Source organism: Thalassophryne amazonica, chromosome 10, assembly GCF_902500255.1.
Source record: "Thalassophryne amazonica chromosome 10, fThaAma1.1, whole genome shotgun sequence".
Taxonomy (NCBI): domain Eukaryota; kingdom Metazoa; phylum Chordata; class Actinopteri; order Batrachoidiformes; family Batrachoididae; genus Thalassophryne; species Thalassophryne amazonica.
In genome coordinates, this window is record NC_047112.1 from 81539691 (window position 1) to 81564862 (window position 25172).

Below are 25172 nucleotides of genomic sequence, written 5' to 3' on the forward strand. Positions count from 1 at the left end.
TTGTGACCAGCTGAGCGGATCAGTTCTTACCAGAGTTTACACAAATATCTCAACAATACTCCCATCATGCAGCAGGGACTTCCCTTTCCCTGTTTACTCCCACCTATCCTCTCGCCTTACATCTGTGAGAGATTTGTTTTTAACGTTTTTTTTTTTGTTTGTTTTTGTTTTTTTTTTCTGTTATATTTTATGCTCCAGACAGCAGAGACGATCGTACAGTGTATCTGAAAAGTATTCACAGCATTTCACTTTTTCCACATTTTATGTTACAGCCTTATTCCAAAATGGATGAAATTCATTTTTCCCTCAAAATTCTACTCACAACACCCGATAATGACAACATGAAAAAGTGTTGTTTTATTTTGCAAATTTATTAAAAATAAAAAACTAAGAGATCACATGTACGTAAGTATTCATAGCCACGCTACCATACAGGCATGATTGGTAGATTGCTGCAGAGATGGTTGTCCATATAGAAGATTCTCCTCTTTCCACAGAGGAATGCTGGAGCTCAGACAGAGTGACCATGGGGTTCTTGGTCACCTCCCTGACTAAGCCCTTCTCCCCCAATCGCCCAGTTTAGATGTGCAGCCAGCTCTAGGAAGAGTCCTGGTGGATCAGAACTTCTTCCATTTATGGATGATGGAGGCCACTGTGCTCACTGAGACCAAAGCAGCAGAATATTTCTGTACCCTTCCCCAGGTTTTTTGCCTCAAGACAGTCCTGCCTCAGAGGTCTATAGACAATTCCTTTGACTTCATGCTTGGTTAGTGCTCTGACATGCACTGCCAACTCTGGGACCTTATATGTAGACAGGTGTGTGCCTTTCCAAATCATGTCCAATCAACTGAATGTATCCCAGGTAGACTCTGTTTAAGAAGTAAAATCATCTCAAGGATCATCAGTGGAAACAAGATGCACCTGAGCTCAATTTTGAGCTTCATGGCAAAGGCTGTGAATCCTTATGTACATGTATTTATTTTTTTTTTATAAATTTGCAAAAATCTAAAAAAACAAAAAATGTCATTATGGGGTATTGTCTGTAGACGTTTGAGGGGAAAATCAAATTTTATCCATTTAAGTATAAGGCTGTAAAATAACAAAATATGGAAAAAAGTGAAGTGCTGTGAATACATTCAGTATTACAATTATTTGATGTGATAATGGTCATGAGGTCAGATTGAACCTTCCTGGCACAGTTCTTAACTCTGCTCTTGTTTTTAGCATTTTTTTCTCATTTCTTCCCTCATTTCACCAACCATATGTTTCCAGGACTACAGTATAAGGTTTTTGTTTTGTTTTTTGCTGGTTTAGGAGGTTCTGCACCTTATAGGCTGAGGCAGGTTATATATGAAAAAATACTACATTGCCATCTCTGCCCACTTGATGGCAGTGTCTACATATGTGACAAGCTGCTCCTGTATACTGAATGAGGTGCTGTGAATGATAAATCTTAGTATAATATAACGGTAACACATCATTAAACTGGATGCGAACTGCTGTAAAACATGACGAAGAAGATTTAAATGACAGAGATATTCTGTGTCTTAAAGGATGCATAAATTTAAGAAAGCATGCTCTCAACCTGAAAGACCACACTCTGGGATAAAAAGAGGGACTATGACTTTCATAGTCCTCAGCACAACACTTGTTTGGACTGTTTGAGACAACACAAAGAGCAATGGCAGGCCAGCAAGACAAATCTAAGGGGTTTGGCATCCATCAATTTTGTATAAAGGTTTACTAAGGGTCACAGGGGGGCTGGAGCCTATCCCAATAGTTGCAGAACATGAGGCGGGGTACACCCTGGACAGGACGCCAGAATGTCACAAGGCCACATATACACAGAAAAACATGTTTACATATTGCAAGATGTTTGTGTTATGCATAAATAATATGTAAAGTTTTCAAATATTAAATTAAATTGCATTGTATGTTTACTATTCCTATGACTGACTGTTCAGTGGCAACAAGAAGCAGTTTACTTGCATTTTGTGTCTTGTACAATAACATTAATGAGCTCGTTTGCTTTTGCTGGCTAATGCAGTGTTTGCGTTATAACTAATGCAGCAATTAAATTCATTTTTCTTCTTGTTGTACCAAGCAGCCACACTATGTTTAAAAAAATCAATGCGACTTATAAACCGGTACAACTTATACATGTGTTTTTTCCTCTCCATGATGCATTTTTGGAGCGATACGAATAACATTCCAGTGTGAAACCGCAATATATGCTCTTCATCTTCATTTTTGTGCAGTCGTGTTTACTATCACCATGTCATGGCTCCCTTTACTTTTCCTTTTCCTTTAGGGCCTCCTCAGATGGTCATGCAAGACTGTCTGGATCTTGACTGTCTAGTTTTAACACAAGAGTTTTATAAAAATAAAAAAAAAACTGATACAATATTAACTGTTTCAGAATTATGGCTGCTGAATGTAACTAATGAAGTAACTAGGAATCTAAATTGGTTATTTTAAAGATTGAGTACTCAGAAATGTAACTGTTACTTTGTTGATTAGTTACTTTGCTGATTACTCAGTCTTAAGAGTAACCAAGTTATATTACTAGTTACCTTATTAGTTACAAGTTGTCAGCAGCTGCTAATAAAGTAACTGCATAAAGCTGCAAATAAAGTAACTGTATAAAATAACTGTATAACATAACTAATAAAGTAACTTTTCAAAGTAACTGTGGCAACACTGACTGTATTGAGATCCTTGTCATTTGAATGATGGTTTGTAGGTAACGTGATGATGCCCATTCTTCCCATTTGCCATTTTGTTCCATTTACTGTGCAAATTTGGTTCCATTTACTGTGCAATTTTGGTTCCATACATTTTGTACCATTGCACGCCATGACCACCATACACTCACACTCTCTGCGACAACACTTAGCTTAAAAACAAACATGGTGGGGTTGTTTTGGTGACAGATGACAATTTGAATGAGCTTATTGATAGTGCTCATTCTTGTAACACAGAAAAATAAATCCAGTACGCCGTAAGCTGTCTGGAGGCATTTGCAGTATTCGCTGGGACATCTCCAGTTGAAGTAGAAATGCTGAGGAAAGCAGACGGCAGTCTGTACACAAAGAAGTCAATGCACAGCATCAGCTATGAACTATATCGTCAGGATTGTTTTTGAACTGTCTGACTGTTTGTGCAAGTTGAATGAGAACAATTTTGTATTGGATTGCTATTTAAAGTTTGTGTTAGACTATTTGGAATGACACCAAAATGTAAATCCTTTTTCTCTTTTTTCTAAATTAATAAAATATCAAATGACAAGGATCTATTTTAGGCGTTATATAAAACAAATAATGAATTTTTTTTTTTTCATTTGTGCAATGGTAATGGTAACAAGGTGCAGGCGAGTTGAATGGAACATTCCATCTTTCACCTCATGAAATATTTTTACCAGTGCACAAATGAAAAAAAAAACATTCATTAGTTGTATACCATTGAATGACAAAGACAGCGCTCAGAAATGTTTGCTTGCCGTGATAGTCGGCAAGCAGCACTGGAAATGAAAGAAACTTTATTCCTTTTAAAAGAAGCAAAAATTATTACGTAAACTTTGCAAGTGAATCCCACAGTCATACTTATGTCAAACTATGAGGGTTGGTCTGTACAGATCATCGATCAACTGTGATTGGTTTCACCACTGGGGAGTCAAGAAATTGTGTGAGAACAGTGACTGGAGTCTCATTATGTATTTTGAACATTCACACGGCAACACATTGCAGATGCCCATTTTTTTCAGTGACAGTTGAGGGAATGTGTCTGAAACCCTTTAAATGCACAGCCTAACGTAATGTCTCCAAATTAGGATGTGAGGAAAAATTAAGTTTAAAAATAATGTTCATATTTCAGAAAATGTAGTTAATATTTAATTCTTAATGATTATACATGCGGGCAGCACGGTGGCTTAGTGGTTAGCACTGCTGCCTCACAGCGAGAAGGTTGTGAGTCAATTCCCGTGGCCTTTCTGTGTGGACTTTGCATGTTCTCCCCGTGTTTGCGTGGGTTTCCTCCGGGTGCTCCAGTTTCCTCCCCAACAAAGACATGCGGTTAGGTGGATTGGAATCTTAAAAAAAAAAAAAACGTAGGTGTGTGTGTGGGTGTGTCTGTTTGTCTATTTGTGGCCCTGCGACAGACTGGCGTCCTGTCCTGGGTGTACCCCGCATCGCGCTCTATGACTGCTGGGATAGGCTCCAGCCCCCCGCGACCCTTAATTGGACTAAGTGGTAGAAGATGGATGGATGGATGGATGGATGGATTATACATGCATGAGACCACCTGGTTGCAATTATGCATGTGGGTCTCTGCATGCTTGCACACACACATAAGGAAGTGCAAAACAAAATACAGCCTCTCTATATTAAATTGTTCCATTTTAAAATCAAACCATAAACAAATCTATCCAACATAACATAAATTAAATTAAAAGCCAAAATAATGGGCTGTGTGTTTGTCAAATGTGGGAAGAAGCAAAATTACCCAGAAGTCACACATCCATGGACAGAATATGCATGTCTCCCAATTGGATTTGAACCCAAGACCTTCTTACTGTAAGGTGACAGTACTTCCACTGTATTGTGGTCCTATCAGTCATGACTATTTCCTTTAATGTGGTGAGTTTGTAGTTAGGTCAGACAGTTCTTATTGCCACTGTCAACCTTGGTGACCTCACTGGGTATGCTCGCAACTTGTCACACTGAGAAAACCTGTCTGTGAGAAAATCAGACATGTGTTCTGAAATGAAAGTTCTCCTGAGAGTCAGGGTGTTATTGTTCTACTGTATTGTTTTGGACAAAGAGTTAATCTGCTCAGCAGGCAGGTCAGCTGAACTCAGTTGAGTGGAAAGAACAGAAAGACAAATCCTTTATGAACCACTCCTCCCATGTAACAGAGACAGGAAGGGGAAGTAGACAGAATGCATCTCTGACATCATAGCAGCAAAGCTTGGGGACTGGGGGGGGGGGGGGGGTGCTCAGGATAATACCACTGGTCCACAGCAACCATCAGAGGGGAGTAAATCAGAACTACACTTTTGTTAGTGGTGAGAAAATATACAGTGAATACTTTGTATACGACTGGTTCCTTGATGACGCCCCCATGCTGCATTCCCAAGTTGACTGTAGAGAAACCATCATACTGGTTGCTATAGCGTGCATCACGGTGGCTTAGTGGTTAGAACCTTTGCCTCACAGTGAGGTCCCAGGTTTTTTTTCCCACCTGGTCCTCTCTGTGTGGACTTTGCATGTTCTCCCCGTGTTTGTGTGGTTTTCCTTCAGGTGTTCCTGCATCCTCCTGCTTACAAAGACATGCAGGTAAGGTGAATTGGTGCCTCTAAACTGGCCATAGGTATGAGCATGTGAATCAAGGTTGGGTAGGATTACTTTGAAAGAATACATGTGGATTAATGTATGTATGTACATACATTTGGATTACTTGTAATCTGATTACTTTTGGATTACATTTCAAAGTAATCCTACCCAACCTTGGTGTGAATGAGTTTGTCTCCTTATATGTGTTGACCCTGCAATAGACCAGCATCTTGTCAAGACTGGACCCTGTCTCTTGTCCAGTGACCGCTAAGACAGGATCCGGTGCCCCGATGACCCGTGACTGGAATAAGTAGGTTCAGAAAATGGATGGATGGTTGATATAGCAGAATTACGGTTATCTGCAGTAGGTGATAATAGATGATGACCTGAGCTAAGATAACTTTTCCAAGTCAACAGAATTTCAAATACGCAATAATTCATGTAATTGAAAGACATAATAGAGTTTTAGTATGTTGCACATCTTACTATAACTGTGAATGATTGTAGCATAGTGCAGCAAATAAATATTTGATCCACTGTCGATTATACAAGTTTTCCCACCTACAAAGAATGGCGAGGTCTGACATTTTTATCATAGGCACACTTCAACTGTGAGAGACAGAATCTAAAAAAAAAAAATCTGAAAATCACATTGTATGATTTTTAAATAATTAATTAGCATTTTATTTCATGAAATAAGTACTTGATCACCTACCAACCAGCAAGAATTCTGGCTCTCACAGACCTGTTAATTTTTCTTTAAGAAGCCCTCCTATTCTGCCCTCGTTACCTGTATTAAGTGCACCTGTTTGAACTCATTACCTGTTTAAAAGACACCTGTCCACACACGCAATCAATCACACTCCAACCTATCCACCATGGCCAACACCAAAGAGCTGTCTAAGGACCCAAGGGACAAAATTGTAGACCTGCACAAGACTGGGATGGGCTACAGGACAACAGGTAAGCAGCTTGGTGAGAAAGCAACAACTGTAGGCGTAATTATTAGAAAATGGACGAAACATAAGATGACTGTCAATCTTTCTCGGTCTGGGGCTCCAATGCTCCAAAGATCTTGCCTCGTGGGGTAAGGATGATTCTGAAAAAGCCCAGAACTACACAGGAGAGCCTGGTCATTGACCTGAAGAGAGCTGGAACCACAGTCGCAAAGATTACATTAGTAACACACAACGCCATCATGGTTTAAAATCCTGCAGGGCAGCAAGGTCCCCCTGCTCAAGCCAACACATGTCCAGGCCTGTTTGAAGTTCACCAGTGACCATCTGGATGATACAGAGGAGGCATGGGAGAAGGTCATGTAGTCAGATGAGACCAAACTAGAACTTTTTGATATCATCTCCACTTGCCATGTTTAGAGGATGAGACCAACCCCAAGAACACCATCCCAACCGTGAAGCATGGGGGTGGAAACATCATTTTTGGGGTGCCTTTCTGCAAAGGGGACAGGACGACTGCACTGTATTGAAGGGAGGATGGATGGGGTCATGTATAGTGAGATTTTGGCAAACAACCTCTTTCCCTCAGTAAGAGCATTGAAGATGGGTTGTGGCTGGGTCTTCCAGCATGACAATGACCCCAAACCCACAGCCAGGGAAACTAAGGAGTGGCTCCATAAGAAGCATTTCAAGGTCCTGGAGTGGCCTAGCCAGTCCTAAACTCAATAGAAAATCTTTGGAGGGAGCTGAAACTCGAAACCTGAAAGATCTGGAGAAGATCTGTATGGAGAAGTGGACCAAAATCCTTGCTGCAGTGTGCAAACCTGGTCCAGAACTACAGGAAATGTCTGAACAAAGGTTTCTGCAGCAAATATTAAGCCTGTTTTTCTGTTGTATCAAATACTTATTTCTTGCTATAAAATGCAAATTAATTATTTAAAATCATACAATGTGATTTTCTGTTTTTTTTTTGTTTTTTTATATTCTGTGTCTCACAGTTGAAGTGTACCTACGATAAAAATTGCAGACCTCTCCATTCTTTGTAGGTGGGCAAACTTGCAAAATCGACAGTTAGCTAGTTTCACTGAGGGTAAACAATGTTCCCAGTATAAGCTGGCTAGTGAAAGACAATTGAGTAAAATATAACCTATGTCAATACACAATTTTATACCTTGTGAAAGATACATACTGTTATACCACACAGCCTTACATAGAACCTTATTAAGTGGATTTTTTTTTCAAGAACAATCATTTTAAGAATGGAACTCAAACTGGAAATGTTCAAAATACTGATTCTAAAAAAAATTCTGGCTTGAACCCCTGGAGCACACACGCAGCAATTTTGAATATGAAGGGAGGGATTTCCCTGTGGACTCGAAAAGATATTTTCATCTTTTTGTTCTCTTGCCATTGCCCAGAGCAACAAAACATGGCACCACTGAGCGTCGTCCCTTCCACTGACCTTTTTCCACTGGAAAGTCGGAAGGTCAATCTGTAACACACCCTCCTTTATTTCGGACCACTTTAGGAGCAGCTTGCAGGCTGAAGAGGGTGTGTGTGTGTGGGAGGGCTTTAGCTTGAACAAGAATATGATTGTGTCCGAGTGGTGAGCTCTTATCACCAGTCCTTGGCGCAGATCATCCTGACAAGATGGTTCAAAGGGAGAGGAGCAGTCCATTTGAAATCGGCATCCATAAAAAAAAACATAATTTTAAAAAAGCAACACGTACAGTCATGAATTATGCGTGACACAGTTATGGTAAATTACACATCCCTGCACTTGTTATGTGGGCCGCTGAAGAGGAGGTACTGCTGGCCCACCACCACCAGAGGGCGCCCTGCTTGGAGTGCGGGCTCCAAGCACGAGAGGGCGCCAGACCCAGAAGAAATGACAGATGTCACTCATCCTCAGCACCAGCTGTCACTCGTTCATCATCATCATCATCACTATAAAGGCCGGACTGCAACTCCACCTCCTCGCCGAGAAATCGACTACCGAAGAGGTAATTTTCTCTGCTGACTCGAACGTTGAATAATAATCTGAACTTCTTTTGCAGCCGTTATCCTGTGGTGTTCGTCCTTATCTGGGGATTGGCGTTTGGTGTGACAGCGACGGCTTCGCCTCACACCCCGAACCAGATAAGTGGTTTAAACAGGAGCTGCACGAGTGTGTGATTGGAGGTGGAGGTGCTCCCTCCTAACTGTGTGCAGACTGTGGATTACTGAGTGTGCGGACTCACACTCATTCATCTTGTTTTTGCTTTCTGCCAGCAGTACCAGGGTCGACAGCCGAAGACAGAGGCCACCTGGGGACTCGGGACTTGGCGGCTCCGCTGTTCTTCAGACCGTTGGTGGTGGAAGCCGTGTGGGACGCGGCTTCTCTCTCATCGGGGGTCTTCTATCTTCGAGCCTGCCCACACGTCACCTGGTGTAAATTGACTTTACAAATTCTGTGTATCTCGTTGTGTGTTGTCACAACATTAAATTGTTACTTTTTGCCTTATTCATTGTCCGTTCATTTGTGCCCCCTGTTGTGGGTCCGTGCTACGACACCTTCCCAACAGCACTGTTATGATGTCACCTTGCTGTGTCATGATAATGATAATTCGACATAGTTTTCAAGATGTTTTACTGCGATAATTAAAAAAACCAACAAACCACATATGTAGAACTCAATATTCAGTGCCAGTGCCTTGAAAGTGACAAGGACATAATATGCAAATATTGTTTCATTATTTTGCAGGAGTGGTGGCCAAGTGGTTGGATTGAGCACAGAAGGTTCCCGGTTCAAATCCCAGCCCTGTCACATTTCTCCATGTAATGTGGAGTTGCATCAGGAAGGGCATCCAGCGTAAAACATGTGCCAATTCAACATGGCAATCCATCTCGGATTTGCTGTGGCGACACCGAGTGAAAACAAGGGAGCAGCCAAATGGTTTTACTTACTTACTCTTTTATTATTCCAAAGTGTGCCATCAGAATTGGAACTAATTGTATCATAATCTTAGTTCTTATATTGTGCAATAATTTGCACGTATGCATTGAGAAGATACGATTATCCAAAGTCACAAACAGTTTTGGGGTAGTACCATCATGTATTGGTGAGTGTGGTTCTAATTTGTATACATATGGATGGATAAGATATTCTCACTTTCTCTTCAAGTTTGTTTTAGTTTTTTAAAGATATTCTAATAAATTAAATTTAGAGTACTCTGGTTGACGTTTTCCAATAAATCTATGAAATTGTTATTTGAGTTTGCATTTCAGGTTTAATAAGTTCCCAGCTCTAATATCACAGCAATATTCATCATCGTATTGGGACCAGAGAAGAGAACACTTTCACAGGAAGCAGACACAGGACTGCAAACAAAAAGGTTGATTTTCACAAGAGTTTGAGCAGCAGAGGGCACTGCAGAGTTCAAGTAAAATTCCACTCTGAAAAATAAAATTGAAGAATGTGGTAGTTTTAACAGAACAGAAATAACCAGTGATGCAGTTAACAAAAAAACTGCTCTTGTCCTACAAAAATATAATCATGAAATAAGGTTTGCTGAGTATGTAAAAAATCTTCAGTGCGTGATATCCAAGTCGAAAGGTCAGAATAAGGTCAGAAATGTGGACAAAGAGGAAAGTATTTTAAAAAAAATTCACAAAAGCTGCTAGAAAATGTCAAAACCAGCGACATTCTGGCAAGGAATGAATGTGCAGGCTCACCTTTTGATGGGCTGCTGTAATCAGCAAGAGTGCAGGTACGACATGCTTCACAGGGTTTCCAAGCAGTGATGGACTATTTGGAAGCCTGGCCCATAGCCGGGGGGTGTCCTCAGACGGACCACCCACTTTTACCACGATTTTTATACTGGCGTCTGTTTGGCATCTCTACTGGCTTATCAAAGTACCAGTATAACACGTTTGGTACGTGCACCTGTAATCCCTCCCTGTACATCAGCGTGATATTTTTGTGAATACTTGTTCCTTGATATTCCTATGAAGCACTTTGGACACCGTCTGGGTGCTGTAAAGGGCTATATAAATAAATGTTGATTAATTGATTGATTGGTTGATAATAACCTTATCAAACAAATATGTAGGTTGTGATATCAATTTGGGGTAAAGGCAAAGAAAAGGTGAAAATGTGCAAAAAAAAATTACAAATACCACACATATTAAGCAGTATATGAGAAATTGTGGTCTCCAGACTATTCACAATCAAACAGACAGGCAAACAAACAAACAGGGGTGAAAACCTCGAGGTAATAACACCACAAATTAAAAAACTGACACTCCTGAAATTGGAGCTGATGAAGTTTTGTTAAAAAAAAAAAAAAAAAAAAGCTATTCTCAGTTTAGTTTTGAAAGTTCTTCTCATTAAATAACGTTTATGGATTAAAATTTAGTGAATTTGAGGACTTCAAAGTAATCTTCACAGGGAATTTCTGGGAAAATACAAATGCTTCCAATCACTTTCACTTGACCATCTAAACTCAAAATGAATGCAATTCTTGGGATCAGCCTACAGTACCTGACATATATGCAATGTTTCATAACAATGAATTTACAGACTAATGTGAAATTGTGTCTCTTACACGTGACATGAAATGATGATGAACTAATTTTACTTTGAATTATGGCGTTGATAAGAGTGTCAGCAGCAATATCAGATGAATGTGCTGTGACTCAGGGAAAGCTTTCAATGATCAGCCTCAACCATCATTAAATTACATCACTCAGCCCGGCTGCTCTGTGTAATCCACACTTCGAACATTCGAGACACACCTTCCTCAAAAGACTGCACCGGAGTGGGTCACTGCTTTAGAATCAATAAACTCAATGTTTTTATCCTTGCTCTTTTTAATCTATAACATAATGCTAAAATACCCTCTGCCATATGAGCATATATATATATATATATAATTTGCAGTTGTTTAATTGGTAACCCAGTACAAAGTGTGTGTATGTGTGTGTGTGTGTGTGTATATATATATATATATATATATATATATATATATATATATATATATATATATATATATATATATATATATAATTATTCTATTGTCTTACGATTTGTACATGTTCAATAAAGCCCCTCTATCAAACAATCATAAACAATATTTACGTTTATGAGCTTTTGACAAGCACAGACGTCTTGTAAATCACTCTGGAGGCATTATCAGGTTTTCAGTTTCAGAAGTGTTTATTTCTTGCTAGCTTTTACATAATATATAACAAAGAGGTTATATGTATATACAATGAAACAGATTTTGCAGCTAGCTACCAGCCTGTGATGTCACCACGCTAGCGTCTGCTAAATGTCTTGTAAATCCCTTCAGAGGTGTTAGGTTCCAAAAACAGCATTTTCAATTTTAGAGTGTTTATTTCTCCCTAGCTTTTACATAATATATGACAAAGAGGTTTGTTGTTGTTGTTTTTTTCATACAAATGAAACAGAGTTTGCAGCTGGTTAGACCAACCACTGACGTTATGGTGCCGCTCTACTCTGAATGGCTGTCACCTCCGCCACTCAAAATAAAAAAGGGAACAAATTGAAATGGAATGTGACTTTTTAACCTCTTAAAATAGGTCAAGGTTAGCCATCTTTGAATTTGTCCAATGCCTGTGTCCCAAGAATGTTCCCTATGAATATGAAGACTCTGGCAGTAATAGAACTGGACTTAACGCTGAACACAGACAGACAGACAGACGGACGAATGGACGCAAAATCTTCGCAATATCCAGTGGCCATATTTGATGGCCTTGGGTAATAAAGCAAATGTTTGGTAAAATCTAATACAAGCAGGGTTTCGTCAAAGGCCTACTCACAGTACACAAAGCAGACGTAGTGAAGGAAGCTACCAAGACACCAAAGACAAATCTAAAAGCTTGAGGAAAATGGTGGCTTTTCCCACATGCTTTCAGTCAATCTCCAGACAAAACTGGTACTTCACCAAGCACACTTATATTATAGAATGAGAGGAAACCATTTTAAACAGAAGACAGTAAATATAGGCTTGAGTTTATCACAAGACATGTGGAACACTCTAGTTGAGATTCCATGTCTTGTTTTGTACAAAGGCTTTCTCTGTTCAACCCTATTGTGTAGCTGTGAATAATGAAGTGATAGATGAGTCTCTTCCTCTGCGCATTGTCTCCAATCACAATCACTGTGGTTTGCAATGCTTTCTGAGTTGTCATGGGGGTCTTGGTGGCTTCCCTCACTAGTCACCTGAGCACACAGGTTTTGAGGATGTCTTTACTGTCATCAGATTTACCACACTACCTTATGTTCTTTTATCCGGCATGTGAATGTTCTTAACAGCCAATTTTTCAGTTACTTTTGGTTCCTTCAGCATGGGGACTGCACACTGAAAGTGCTGTAATTCCTAAAGGATTCAATCAATTTGGATGAAAAGACTTTCAAATTAAAGCTGAAAGCCTGGTGGTTTGATAAATAGATAAAATAAACCCTTGTCAATGTCCAAATACAATTACTGTTGAGAACAGATCCTCCATAACCGCAAGCTGTGAGACTGCAGACAGCTGAGTGGTTCACCCCAGCAGCAAGTGAGCACCCTGCTGGTCAGTCAACAGATATATCCTGTTGCTGTAAAGGGTGGGAATGAGAACAGATTAAAATCACACACACACACACATATATATATATATATATATATATATTATATATATATATATATATATATATATATATATATATATATATATATATATATATATATATATATATATATATATATATATTGCGTAAAATGTAAATAAAAACAGGATACAATTATTTGCAAATCTTCTTCAACCTATATTTAATTGAATACACCACAAAGACAAGATATTTAATGTTCAAACTGATAAACTTTATTGTTTTTCTGCAAATATTTGCTCATTTTGAAATGAATGCCTGCAGCACTTTTCAAAAAAGCTGGGACAGTGATATGTTTACCATTGTGTTACATCAGCTTTCCTTCTAACAACACTCAGTAGTGTTTGGGAACTGAGGACACTAATTGTGAGTGTCATGATTGGGTATAAAAGGAGCATCCCCAAAAGTCTCAGCCATTCAAAAACAAAGACAGGGCCACTTTGTGAACATCTGCATGAAAAAATAGTCCAGCAGTTTAAGAACAATGTTTATCAACGTTGAATTGCAAGGAATTTAGGGATTCCATCATCTACAGTCCATAATATAATCAGAAGATTCAGAGAGTCTGGAGAACTTTCTACATGTAAGCGGCAAGGCTGAAAACCAACACTGAATGTCCATGACTTTCAATCCCTCAGGTGGCACTGCATTAAAAACCATCATCGTGTAAGGGATCTTACCGCGTGGGTTTGGAAACACTTCAGAAAAGCATTGTCAGTTAACACAGTTCGTCGCTACATTTCCAAGTGCAAGTTAAAAATCTACCATGCAAAGTGAAAGTCATACATCAACAACATCCAGAAACACTGCCGCCTTCTCTGCGCCTGAGTTCATTTGTAATGGACAGACGCAAAGTGGAAAAGTGTGCTGTTGTCTGATGAGTCCACGTTTCAAATTGTTTTTGGAAATCATGGACGTCGTGTCCTCCAGACAAAAGAGGAAAAAGACCATCCAGATTGTTACCAGCACAAAGTTCAAAAGCCAGCATCTGTGAAGGTATGGGGGTGTATTAGAGCCCATGGCATGGACAACTACCCAATGACCATATCTATAGGTGTCATTTAAAACACAAAAAACAAAGAAGACATGAAAGTTTGGGAGAAGGTACATCTGAGATGGAAGCCTCAATTTGATGTTTTGGAGAAAGAAAATCCTCCTCTATACTACTGTATAACTGGGGATACAAAATGCAAAACGTGCACTTTGCACAATTTCTCCAATCACAGGCATATAATGTGTTCTGGGTTGTCTGGGTGTCTTGGTGGCTTTTCTCACTCTTCTCCTTCTTGCACAGTCAGTCAATTTTTTGAGAACTGACTACACTCCATGCAGATTTACCATAGAGTGTCATACTGTTTATATTTTTTCATAATTGATATAAATAAAGTCCAAGACATATTTAGTGACTTTGAAATGTTCATGTATCCATCCCCTGACTTGTCTGAAGAAAACTGGCAATAAAAGTGATTATTTAAAGGTGTTATATCAAAGCATTCTATTACTTACGCAACCCATCATCTTGGCTTTATATTTTTTTAATTAATTTATGTCAAGTTGTAGAGATTTGCTTTCAGTTTGAGTTTAAGGAAGATAATTTGTTTTGTTTTGTTTTCTACTTTTTTGTATTTGAAATGGCATAAACAAATTAAAATGTGTGAAATACTAAGTGTTCCAATACTTTTGGAGGGTACTGTACATACAGGGATGGAGTCAGGACATTTAGTGCATCAGATAACAGAATATTTACAGAGGAATCCTTCAAATGGTGATGCAAACAAAGAATTTTGCACAAATACCCCTAAGACATTACTCTTTGAAAAAATGCTCCAGTCATATTGAAAATGATACCATATTATTTGTCTGAACATAAAGATAACAAAAAGGTATAGTTTGGAATATCTATGACTAAATGTTATGGAATTATGGATAAAAACAGTAAGAATGGTGATAAAGGTCAATTTCAGTTTGTACAGGGGTCAAAAGTTAAAGTTGCTTCAATTTTGGTAAAAAGTGATGCAAATTATTGTTTGAATTAATAAGGTTTAAAAAGTGTCATGCTTAGTTATCATGTTACAGGGTAACATAAGTCATGTCATAGAATCCAATGGATGTCGACATTGTTTGACTTTTATTTTGCAGACCAAGCATTCAACACAGTCAAAAGTATTCCATTTATTAATCCTATTAGTTCAAATCTACAAATCTCATATTATTTACAGCATGTTAGAAAACTTACAATAAATGTCACATTTTTATTATGGTATTGTTGATTACTCGCTTATCTTCTAATTCACCAGAGAATGCAGCTGGGATCCAGCACCATGGACAGCGCTGTAACTAGAGAAAAGTACTGGTAAAAACAAAAATAACACTTGTGCAGAACAGTCATTTTTATAGTTTCATAATCAGGTATTCTGTCATTTAAGAATATAATTATTGTGACAGTGTTAATAATATTTTCATTTAATCAAATGGGACACTGCACTGGGAACTGGGTTTAAAATGTTGTGTTGTATACAGCCATTTAAAACAATAGCTATTTTTAAACACTCTCCATGGCTCAAAACCAATGGAATGTCAATGACTGGTTCATTTTCAGATATACATTTGTTTTAACCGTAGCTCCCAAAAAAATCATCATAGGTTTTGGACAAGTGATGCATACATATCTATGGGTTTGGGGAACTTTTGATTGGTTATTTGACCCTACTAAATATCATCAAACATTTCATATAATAAATAATGAATCCACTAATAGTAACAAATAATGTACATCCTAGTGCACATAGAGACCCTGTGCTTAGTGTAGCCTTTAAATATGAAATTTGTCAGTTGATATGGATGCAGATTCCTGAACATCCAGTAGCTGCCAGCACAGCACATGTTGTCTTCCTTTTTATGCAGAGTCCACAACAATGTCTGAAACATGGACATTTCAAAGGTTTTGAAATGTTTCAAGACAGTGTTACGAGTTAGGCATTCACTAATTTGCAGTTAAGATGAAAAGTTTTGATATCATCCCCAGCCACACAGTCTATCTATTCTTTAGTATCAGCATTAGTTTCCAGTTCTGCTGTATAATTTGTTCTGTATTTAGGCAACTTTTTGGCCATCATGTTTACTGGAGTTGCTATCTGAACTTGTTAAATGTTACTGGAGGTAGCCACTGGTGGGCGGAGCCCCACTAGTGAGCGTATGGAATGATCAGTATTCAGTAGGTGGCAGATAAACTACAAGTGAGTTCAAAACACTCATTCACTCACTCATCTTCACCCGCCTACTCCAATTAGGGGTCATGGGGGGCTGGAGCCAATCCCAGTTGTCACAGGGCGTGAGGTGGAGTACACCCTGGACAGGATGCCAGTCTATCACAGGACCACATACAAAAAAAAAAAAAAACATTCACACCCGCGGACAATTTAAATTTCCCATTCCACCTAACCTGCATGTCTTTGGATGTGGGAGGAAGCCGGAGCACCCAGAGGGAACTCACACAAACATGGGAAGAACATGCAAACTCCACACAGAAAGGCCACAGGTGGGAATCAATCCCATGACCTTCTTGCTGTGAACCATCAGTGCTAACCACTAATCCACTGAGCTGCCCAAGTTCAACACAACTGTTCATAATTTTCCACAATCTATCCATCATCCACGAACCATCCAGCAGGTGGCAGGCATGTCTATGGAAATTACATAGGCAAAACAAAGTTGCTTTTGGGGTTGATTTGGTGCTTCAACATTCAACACACACTAATCAGTTGATTGTCATTATTTGTTGCATGAATTTGGTGAAAAACACAATGATAGTATTTATTGTTTTTGAGTTATTGTCTACACAAGCGCTTGGGTTGGACTCACCCACTCAATCCATTCAACTACATTTGTGCTGTGCAGACCCTATGCTGTTTTCACCACAGGGAATATTCCAAAGATTGATCGATACTGAGAATAATCATTATTGCCTAAACCTTAAATAAAGATACAGTATCGTATTTACTTCCTCTAAATGGGTTTACAAAATATCAGTGGAAATTCAGAGTAAAATCATGACAAAAACATGATCTCATTTGCACAATGACACAGCCGACGGTGCTGCAAACACTCTTATCAGCATCCCATGTGAGGCAGGCTCCTGATAATATAAATCAATTCAGGACCACTCGATTGGTGGAAGCCAGCCGGTTTCCACGGTAACGCCCTTCACAAGTCTCTGCTCCCCCTCCCCCCCACTCCCCTCGCTTCCAAAGCAGGAAGTGATGCGATGGAGGATACTGTGCCACCGTCTCCAGCGTGGCACATTAATCTACTTCCCCCCCAAGCAATGGGAAAACAACCCGGATGCGGAACACGGAAGAGGAAGGAAAAGGAGAGCGAGGGAGGGAGGGCACTGAAAGAGTGAGACAATAGAATGGAATGGTGGATAGGAGAGGACGTGTGGGAGGAAAGGAGGAGATGCAAAAGGGATGGAAGTGGAAGAAGGGGTAAAAAAAAAACTGACAAGGACATTATCAGGAAAAGAAGAGGAGCCAATGACAAATGGAACGGGATGGGTGGAAGAGGATGGAAAATGTAAAAACTCATTCAAAAAATGTCTTCTTTAAATAGTCTAATAAACACTGAAAAAAATCTGTTTCCCTTCATCACTGTAGAGGAGGCTGAAGAAAATCCTTTGAGGAAATAATCTGATTCAAACACTCTCATCTTGAGCTGAACTGAAGGTGAACCGTTGATTCGAGCTGAGAAAGCCACAGAGGTAAACCCTGTCTTGTCCTGGAGACACCCCCCCCCCCCCCCCATCCTCTCCTCACTCCGCAGTGATGAGGAAAGGATGGAGACCCCCCCCACCCCCATTTCTGTCTTTCATCTGCCTATCACCACATTTGTACCTCACGCCATCACACCCCTCTGCCATGCACGCAACCATGATTACCTGGGAATACTCCCCCCCCACCCTCCCTGCACAGGAGGGGTCTCCTGTACAGTTTCCCATCATGTAAAATCCCTCCATCTCTCCTCCCGGTCATCTAGGTGTGAAGCGTACGCGAAGGTGAGGAGAACGGGGAAAAGCTTACCGATGTGAGTGATGACACACTGCACCCGCTCCAGCAGCTCGTGGACCGACATCTCTTCTTCTCTCAGCCAGCACAGCATCTCAGGGAGCAGGAGGCAGCATCCACTCCTCTCTCTCTCACTCTCTCTCTTTCTCTCTCTCTCTCTCTCTCTCTCCTGTGCCACGCCTCCTCTTCTCTCTCTTCCCCTGCTGGTCTCTGCTCCCTAAACTGACTTTCCACTTCTCTCCTCAAACATTTCAGTCTTCTTGTTTCTGCCCCTGATGACTTTCTTTATCTGAATCTTCTTAAGTGCTCATCTTTTAAGGCCACTCACACAGCTTGAGGATGATAACGGTGCCACTCCCAACGTTGGATCAAACAGTCAAACAGCTGATTGGATGATTCAATCAGGCAGGCGATGCAAAAAAAAAAAAAAAACATCAGTTAACAAAAGAGAGAGTTCAATCATCAGACTGTCAATCAATCACAAATGAGTCAGTTCATTTACAGCCAGAAAAGTCAATTGGGAAACAGCCGCAAACTCTCAGTCAGAGAATAAACACAATCAGCAGCCACTCAACCAGCTAGTTATCCCTTTCATGAAAATTTTAAAAGCTTGCAAACATCCAACATCTGCAGGGCTTCCACTCTAGAAAGTCCAGACCTGTAGGCAGGGACACTTAGGTGTGGACTAGGAGTGAACAATATCAACAACATCCAAGCTGTGGAAAGAAGCATCCAACTCCAAACTGTATCCTTCTTAAAAAGGAAAAAAAAAGGAAGTTCACACCTCAAAACAACATAGAGGTAGCCAAAAACGATGATGCTTCTTTTCAAATAGGGTGAGAAACAACTGGAGCAGTAAAAATGAAAAAAAATCAGTGGTGAGTTCACCTACAGGGCCGCTCCCTGAGTTCACGCAGGAAAACGCCGCTGCTTTGATGCTCTGTTTGCTCAAGCTGAGTCACCAAGACAGAAATGAATCAGAGAGCTGTTGTACCTGCCTACAGGGAGGAGGGAGAGAGAGCAGCCTCGGGAGGGCAGGAGGTGGGGGGCCACAGGTCTCACAGAGGGAAATTCTGGTGCCCGGAGCGTCAGCGAACGGTGGATTGGATTGTGTCAGACAATACTATCACACTCCCTCACTTAAAGCGTGTTCGGAAAACGATATCAGAGTCTCTCACCCACTGACTGCTGGGGCGGGCTTCAGTGCCCCAATACCCATGTTCCTAGTGGGTTCAGAAAATGGATGGATGGATGTATGCTTTAACCAGTTATGACCTTGAATTTGACCTTTGATGATGTTTTTCTTTTTTTCAATTTTGATACTCTGTGTGCTTCTATACAATACTGCTGAAACCTCAACTTCCTGTTATGTGTCGACACGGGTTGAGGAGCGGACCTGCGTCAGACGGAACCCAGCGCTAAAAATAACCAGAAAAGCGGTTCCAAAAACAATATATTTATTACACCCGCCGTGCATAAAAAGTGTAAAAACAAAAATAGCGTCCTTCTGGTGGAGTGACTGTTGGCACGCTCTCCAGCGCCCGCAAGGATCAAAGCCCGGCGCTCCTGGACCCACTACCACCGCCAAACACCCCCCAGGTGGACACAACAAACTGACTCTGTGAAGCAAAGAAGAGGTGAGGTAAGTCAGCAGTTACAATATCTTTCAAAAGACACACGCTATCAGCAACACATTCAGGTCTGTATCTTTTTTAACTTTATGCAAATGAGCAGCTTCTCATAACAGGTGGAGGATCACTTATCCGCACGCCACAGCAGTGAGAAGCAAGCTGCACAATTCTCATCACAATTCAAGTATACTGTGTAACAAAACACCAAGTTACTATCAACAATTAGTCAAACACTTAATCACCTTTAATGTGTGCTGACAGCATGTGTCCTCACCCTTCCTTGCTTCACGGGCTCGATGTGTCAAACACAGGCGCGGTCCTCAGCGTCTCACAAACGAACATCACAAGGTCGAGTTCCCGGCAGTTCTGCTTGAATCACACATGACTTAAATGCAGAACGCCATCCAATTATCTGCTTCAGCTGAAAGTCTTTAAGGTTGCATGTGAGCACCCGTCACAGGTGCTACACATGATGTTGATGAGGGTGAGGACTCTTCAGCCAGCACCTTCTCCACAGACAAATCAGTTTCCATGCCACCTGAAGAGCAAAGAAAAGAAGAGAACACCAAAACATCCAGCCACACCCCCCAACACACAACACTTCCCTGAGGGAGTCTTTCCAAGGTATCAATAAAGTTCTGTCTAATTTAATCTAATCTAATCTGAGAAAAGGTCAAAGGTTATGTGACAAACAGCAAGGCGATGCATGATTTCATATTAGTGTTTAATCAGTGTTTCAACTTAAATATCACAAAGATTAAATGGGAAGACCATTGCAGGTCACAGCAAACTCATTTGTGCCTAAACTAAATTCATTCATGAGTTTAACATTCAAAATGGCGTCCAAAATGGCGCCAATGTACCCTTATCATTGAATCTCTGTGATATTTAAGTTGTTTATATGTTGTTTAAAGGTGTTTTAGTGAAAAACCCTATTTTGGCAGCCATCTTGGATGCCATCTTGGATAACTGACTTGAGGCTAGTTTTTATTTTTGGGAACATCCTGATTGTGTTTTGGGGTCATCTAAGGAACCTAAAAAAGTTGGTTTGGTTTGGCAAAGGTAGTGGTCGTAGCTCCCCTAGTATAAGCATTGGACCAAATTTTTGGCCTTGACCTTGGGCTTTTTGGTCAAAATCATATCACTTTTATCCTTGGCTGATAATCAGTCATTCCATTCCAAAATCACATCAAAACTCTTCGAGTTATCTTGGTCACACACGGACAGACAGATGGACAGAAAAACAGGACCAGAAACAATAACCCTCAGTGCTGTGTGTGGACGTTATGAGGTCAGGCTGATTCAGAGGCCGCTCCGCTGTGCCCGCGCCACATTTTGTAGAAAGCAAACAGGCAAAGCAAAGGCATTATCATCATCTCCATGTGGCGATTGCCCCTGGGACTGTGAAGATTGCCTGGGAGACGACCATTAGCCAGAGACATCTGCGCTCAGCCTCACCCTGTCACTCACTTATCTTCACTCTGCCAGCCAATTAAAAATAGCAGAAACATGAAGCATCAATAGATAGCAGCTGGCAGACAAAGCATGATCCAGTGCAAGGCCATTTAATCTATGAAGCCGGTGCATTCTCAGAGAAGGTTGGAAAGCAAAGATTTCCAAAGATGTGCATCAGTTACAACCCATTATTAATGATATTATTTTATTCTGGTCAACCGATATACATATTTAAATCATGTAAATCCAACAGATCTATTTTCATTATATTTTCTACTTTATGATTTCCCACTTCAGCCTCCATCCCCTTCATCCTGAAGGTCTGCATCCCAAAATGTTCATTATGTTTGAGCTGTAATGATGTCAGAATCACAGGACCACACCACAATCACCACAAAAATTATTTGCTATATATTAAACCTTGAAGTAATCGATGCATCGAGGAGTAGTGTGGGACTGCATCAACCTGAAAAATCAGAATTTGAGTTCCATAATTAATAATCACATTATATGGTTTGTTTATTAGATTCTGACTCTGTCCATCATCTACTTCTCTGTAGTATTAATAACTTTGGGTTTTTTTCATTTTGTTTGTGTGTTTGTTTGTTTACAATAAACATTGTTACAAATATAATTTTTTTAAGATATGCCATGTTGTGTGTTGGGGGGTTTGGCTGGATGTTTTTGTGTTGTTTTCTTTTCTTTGCTCTCCAGGTGGTATGCAAACTGGTTTTTGTCTGTGGAGACAGTGCTGGCAGAAGAGTCCTTCACCCTCATCAGCATTATTAGCTGCACCTGTGGAGGATGTTCACGTGCAGGCCTACTGACTCGCAGCACCTGTGGATGATGCTCACGTGTAAACTTAAAGACTTTCAGCTGAAGCAGATAATGAGATGGCGTTCTGCATTTAAGCCATGAGTGGTTCAAGCAGAATTGCCGGGAACTCGACCTTGTGACGTTCATTTGTGAGACGCTGAGGACCGCGCCTGGGTTTGACACATCGTGCCTGTGAAGGAGGATGGGTGAGGGACACATGCTGTCAGCACACATCAGAGGTGATGATTGTCTGAATAAGTGTTAACATTAATTTGGTATTTTGTTACGCAGTATATTTGAACACTGATGAGAATTGTGCAGCTCGCTTCTCACTGCCGTGGCGTACGGACTGATGATCCTCCACCTGTTGTGAGAAGCTGCTCATTTACATAAAGCTTAAATTCAGACCTGAATGTGTTGCTGATAGTGTGTGCCTTTGAAGGATATTTGTTGTAGCTGTTGACTTACCTCACCTTTTCCATCCTTCACAGAATCAGTTTGTCGTATCCACCTGGGGGGTGTTCGGCGGTGAGACTGGGTCCAGAAGCGCCGAGCTTTGATCCATTTCAGCGCTGGAGAGCGCGCCGTCCTTCACCTCGCCAGACAAACGCACATTTATGTTGTACACCAATTACTGCACGGGAGAAAAATAAAATTGTTTTGTTTTTTGGAACCGCTTTCTGGTTATTTAGCGCTGGGTTCAGTCAGACGCAGGTCCGCTCCTCAACCCGCGTCTGCACATAACATGCCAGACGAAAAAAAAAAACATAAAATTCCATCTTAAACTATCAATGTTTAATCAAATTGAACTGAATGGTCACACCACAAATAACAACTAAAATTATAATCCAAAAGATCATAAGATAAAAAAATAACACAATGCAAAAATACCCTCAGCCATATGGGCACTGTCCTCTTTATAATTTCCACTTGTTTAATTGGTATCCCAGTGCAACGTGTTTGTGTGTGTGTGTATATATAGTTATTTACAATAATTATTAAGATCCTATTGTCTTACGTACAGTTTGTACATGTTCAATAAAGCCCATCAATCAATCAATCAATGATTCAATCAATCATAAACAATGCTTTATTTTTGTTTTATGTGCATGTGCACATACATAAGCTCTTGACAACAGCCAAAGTTAGCTTTGAGTTATTGGACGTTAGCGTGGACACTAACATGCACGAAATGTCTTGTAAATCTTGTAAGTGTTTTCAGTTTTAGAAGTGTTTATTTCTCACTTGCTTTTACATAATATATGACAAAGAGGTTATATTTACACACAAAGAAAATGGTGTTTGGAACTAGCTAGACCAGCCACTGACATCACAGTGCCACTCTACTCTGATTGGCTGTCACCCCCACCCCAATGAAAAAGAATGTAAGTTTTAACCTCTTAAAATACCTATTAATATAGGTCAAGGTTAGCCATTGAACTTGTCCAAGGTCTGTGTCCCAAGAATGTTCGCTATGAATTTGAAGACTCTGGCAGTAATAGGACTGGACTTATACTGAGCACAGTCAGACGGACAGACAGATGGACAGCCAGGCGGAAAGACAGGCAGACGGACGGGTGGACAGATGGATGCGAAGTCTTCCTAATACCCAATGGCCATCTTTGATGGCCTCGAGTAATAATTCAACTAAGAAATAAAAACACATCAAATTACATACAACAGGGCAAATTTGGAAATTTGTTGTGTATGTTATTTCAATTCCAAAATCAAGGTTATATATGTATTTTAAAAATTTGCTCAGTGAATAGTTTAATTTGCCAGTATTACACACTTACAGCATGGACTGGTAGGTGATAAATTCTAATCCCTGTCTGAGAAGAGGGGTTAGAATTTTGATATCAGGGAACAAGGGAAATAATTTGAATAGATGTACACTTTTTCTTTGTGAAAATCCCTCTTAAATGTTTTCTCATGCCTTTCTACCTTGAAAGTGAAATTTATTTTGTATGTAGCTCATTGGGCAAATGAGTTGGGCTGCAAAATGTAAACTAAGCTCTTCTTAGTCTACAATTTTTGGGGGGAATTTTCTACAAAGTTAGATTTTGAATAAGTTAACTTGCTAGTATCAGTTTTTTTTAAATCAAATTATGGGTTTCATGATTATCTAATTTTATTATTATTATTATTATTATTATTATTATTATTATTATTATTATTATTATTATTATTATCATGCCTTGTGCTGGTAACAGTGTCAGGTATCTGGTCTAGGTGACAGGTTAGGATGCAAGCAAATGCAGGACTCTGACAACAAGCTCTATAAGTAAAAGCAGTTTACTGAAACAGTAAATGGGGTCCGGTACACAGTGAGGCAGTCCAACAAGAGTAACAATACCAAAAACATTAAGCAAAGGCGTGGTCGAGGATACAGGCAGGTAACATATGTGAGGCAAGCAAGTAGAGAATACACAAAACAGAGCTGGAAAGAAGGCACTAGGTGCATCAATCTGGCAAAGGAATAAGGCAAGGAGAGGAGCTTAAATACACCCAGGTGATGAGGTGCTGATTGGAAGCAGGTGTGCGTGGAACACCAGAAAGGGGGTGTGGCCAGAGAGAGGGAAACACCCACCACCAAGAGCAAGCAGAGACAGACAAGAGAGACAGGCACAGACAGACTCAAACAGGAAAAACCCCAGCAAGAGAACAAACAGAAAGTAACGGAAAAACAAAACAAAGAAATAAAAGCAAACCAAAGTCAAATCCTGACATCGGTCTTGTACAGCAAAAACATAGATTTGTGCCCTCGTTACAAAAAGCCCCTGATTTACGTGACACAGGTTTTTTATTTTGTTAATCCTCCCCTACTCCTAACTCTATTCATAACCATAACATAAGTGTCTCCCCTTCCCATTTTCATGCTTCCATCACGAACCAATAGATTAAGATACTTTTTGTAATGCCATCATGAACTGCAGTGAAACTGAGTTGAGTGTGTGATTTGGTTAGTCCATCTATTCGCCACAACCAGGTGAAACGTGGGTGTCCCCCTGGCCTTCTCCAGCTACTGGGGTCCTCAACACTCAGGCACCTGCATGCCATATCATGTACAGAGAAATGGACCACATGGCCAAAATGTCAAAGCTGACGCTCCCTCACAATGCAAGAGATACTCCTCATCCTAGTTTCTCTTAGTAACCACTTGTTTGACGCATAGTCAGTCCAACAGTACCTCAGGATCCGTCCAAGTTTCCGAGTACCAAAGACATCCATTCCCTAGATCACTGGTTAGTGTCCAAGTTTCACAACCA

General features: G+C 40.2%; 1 protein-coding gene across 7 annotated transcripts in view; it reads right to left on the reverse strand.

Moving 5' to 3' along the window:
- Positions 1-18209, reverse strand: part of mcf2l2 (MCF.2 cell line derived transforming sequence-like 2) — a 373245-nt gene extending 355036 nt beyond the window's left edge. For 4 of the 7 annotated variants that reach the window (XM_034180346.1, XM_034180350.1, XM_034180349.1 and 1 more), the window contains exon 1: positions 18017-18207. In XM_034180346.1, coding sequence (XP_034036237.1) covers positions 18017-18095 — 79 coding nt within the window. In that variant the 5' untranslated portion in view covers positions 18096-18207. Of the gene's footprint in view, positions 1-18016 lie in introns of all 7 variants that reach the window. The other 3 variants (XM_034180352.1, XM_034180351.1, XM_034180353.1) reach the window with 2 other exon arrangements.
- Positions 18210-25172: the final 6963 nt, after the last annotated feature.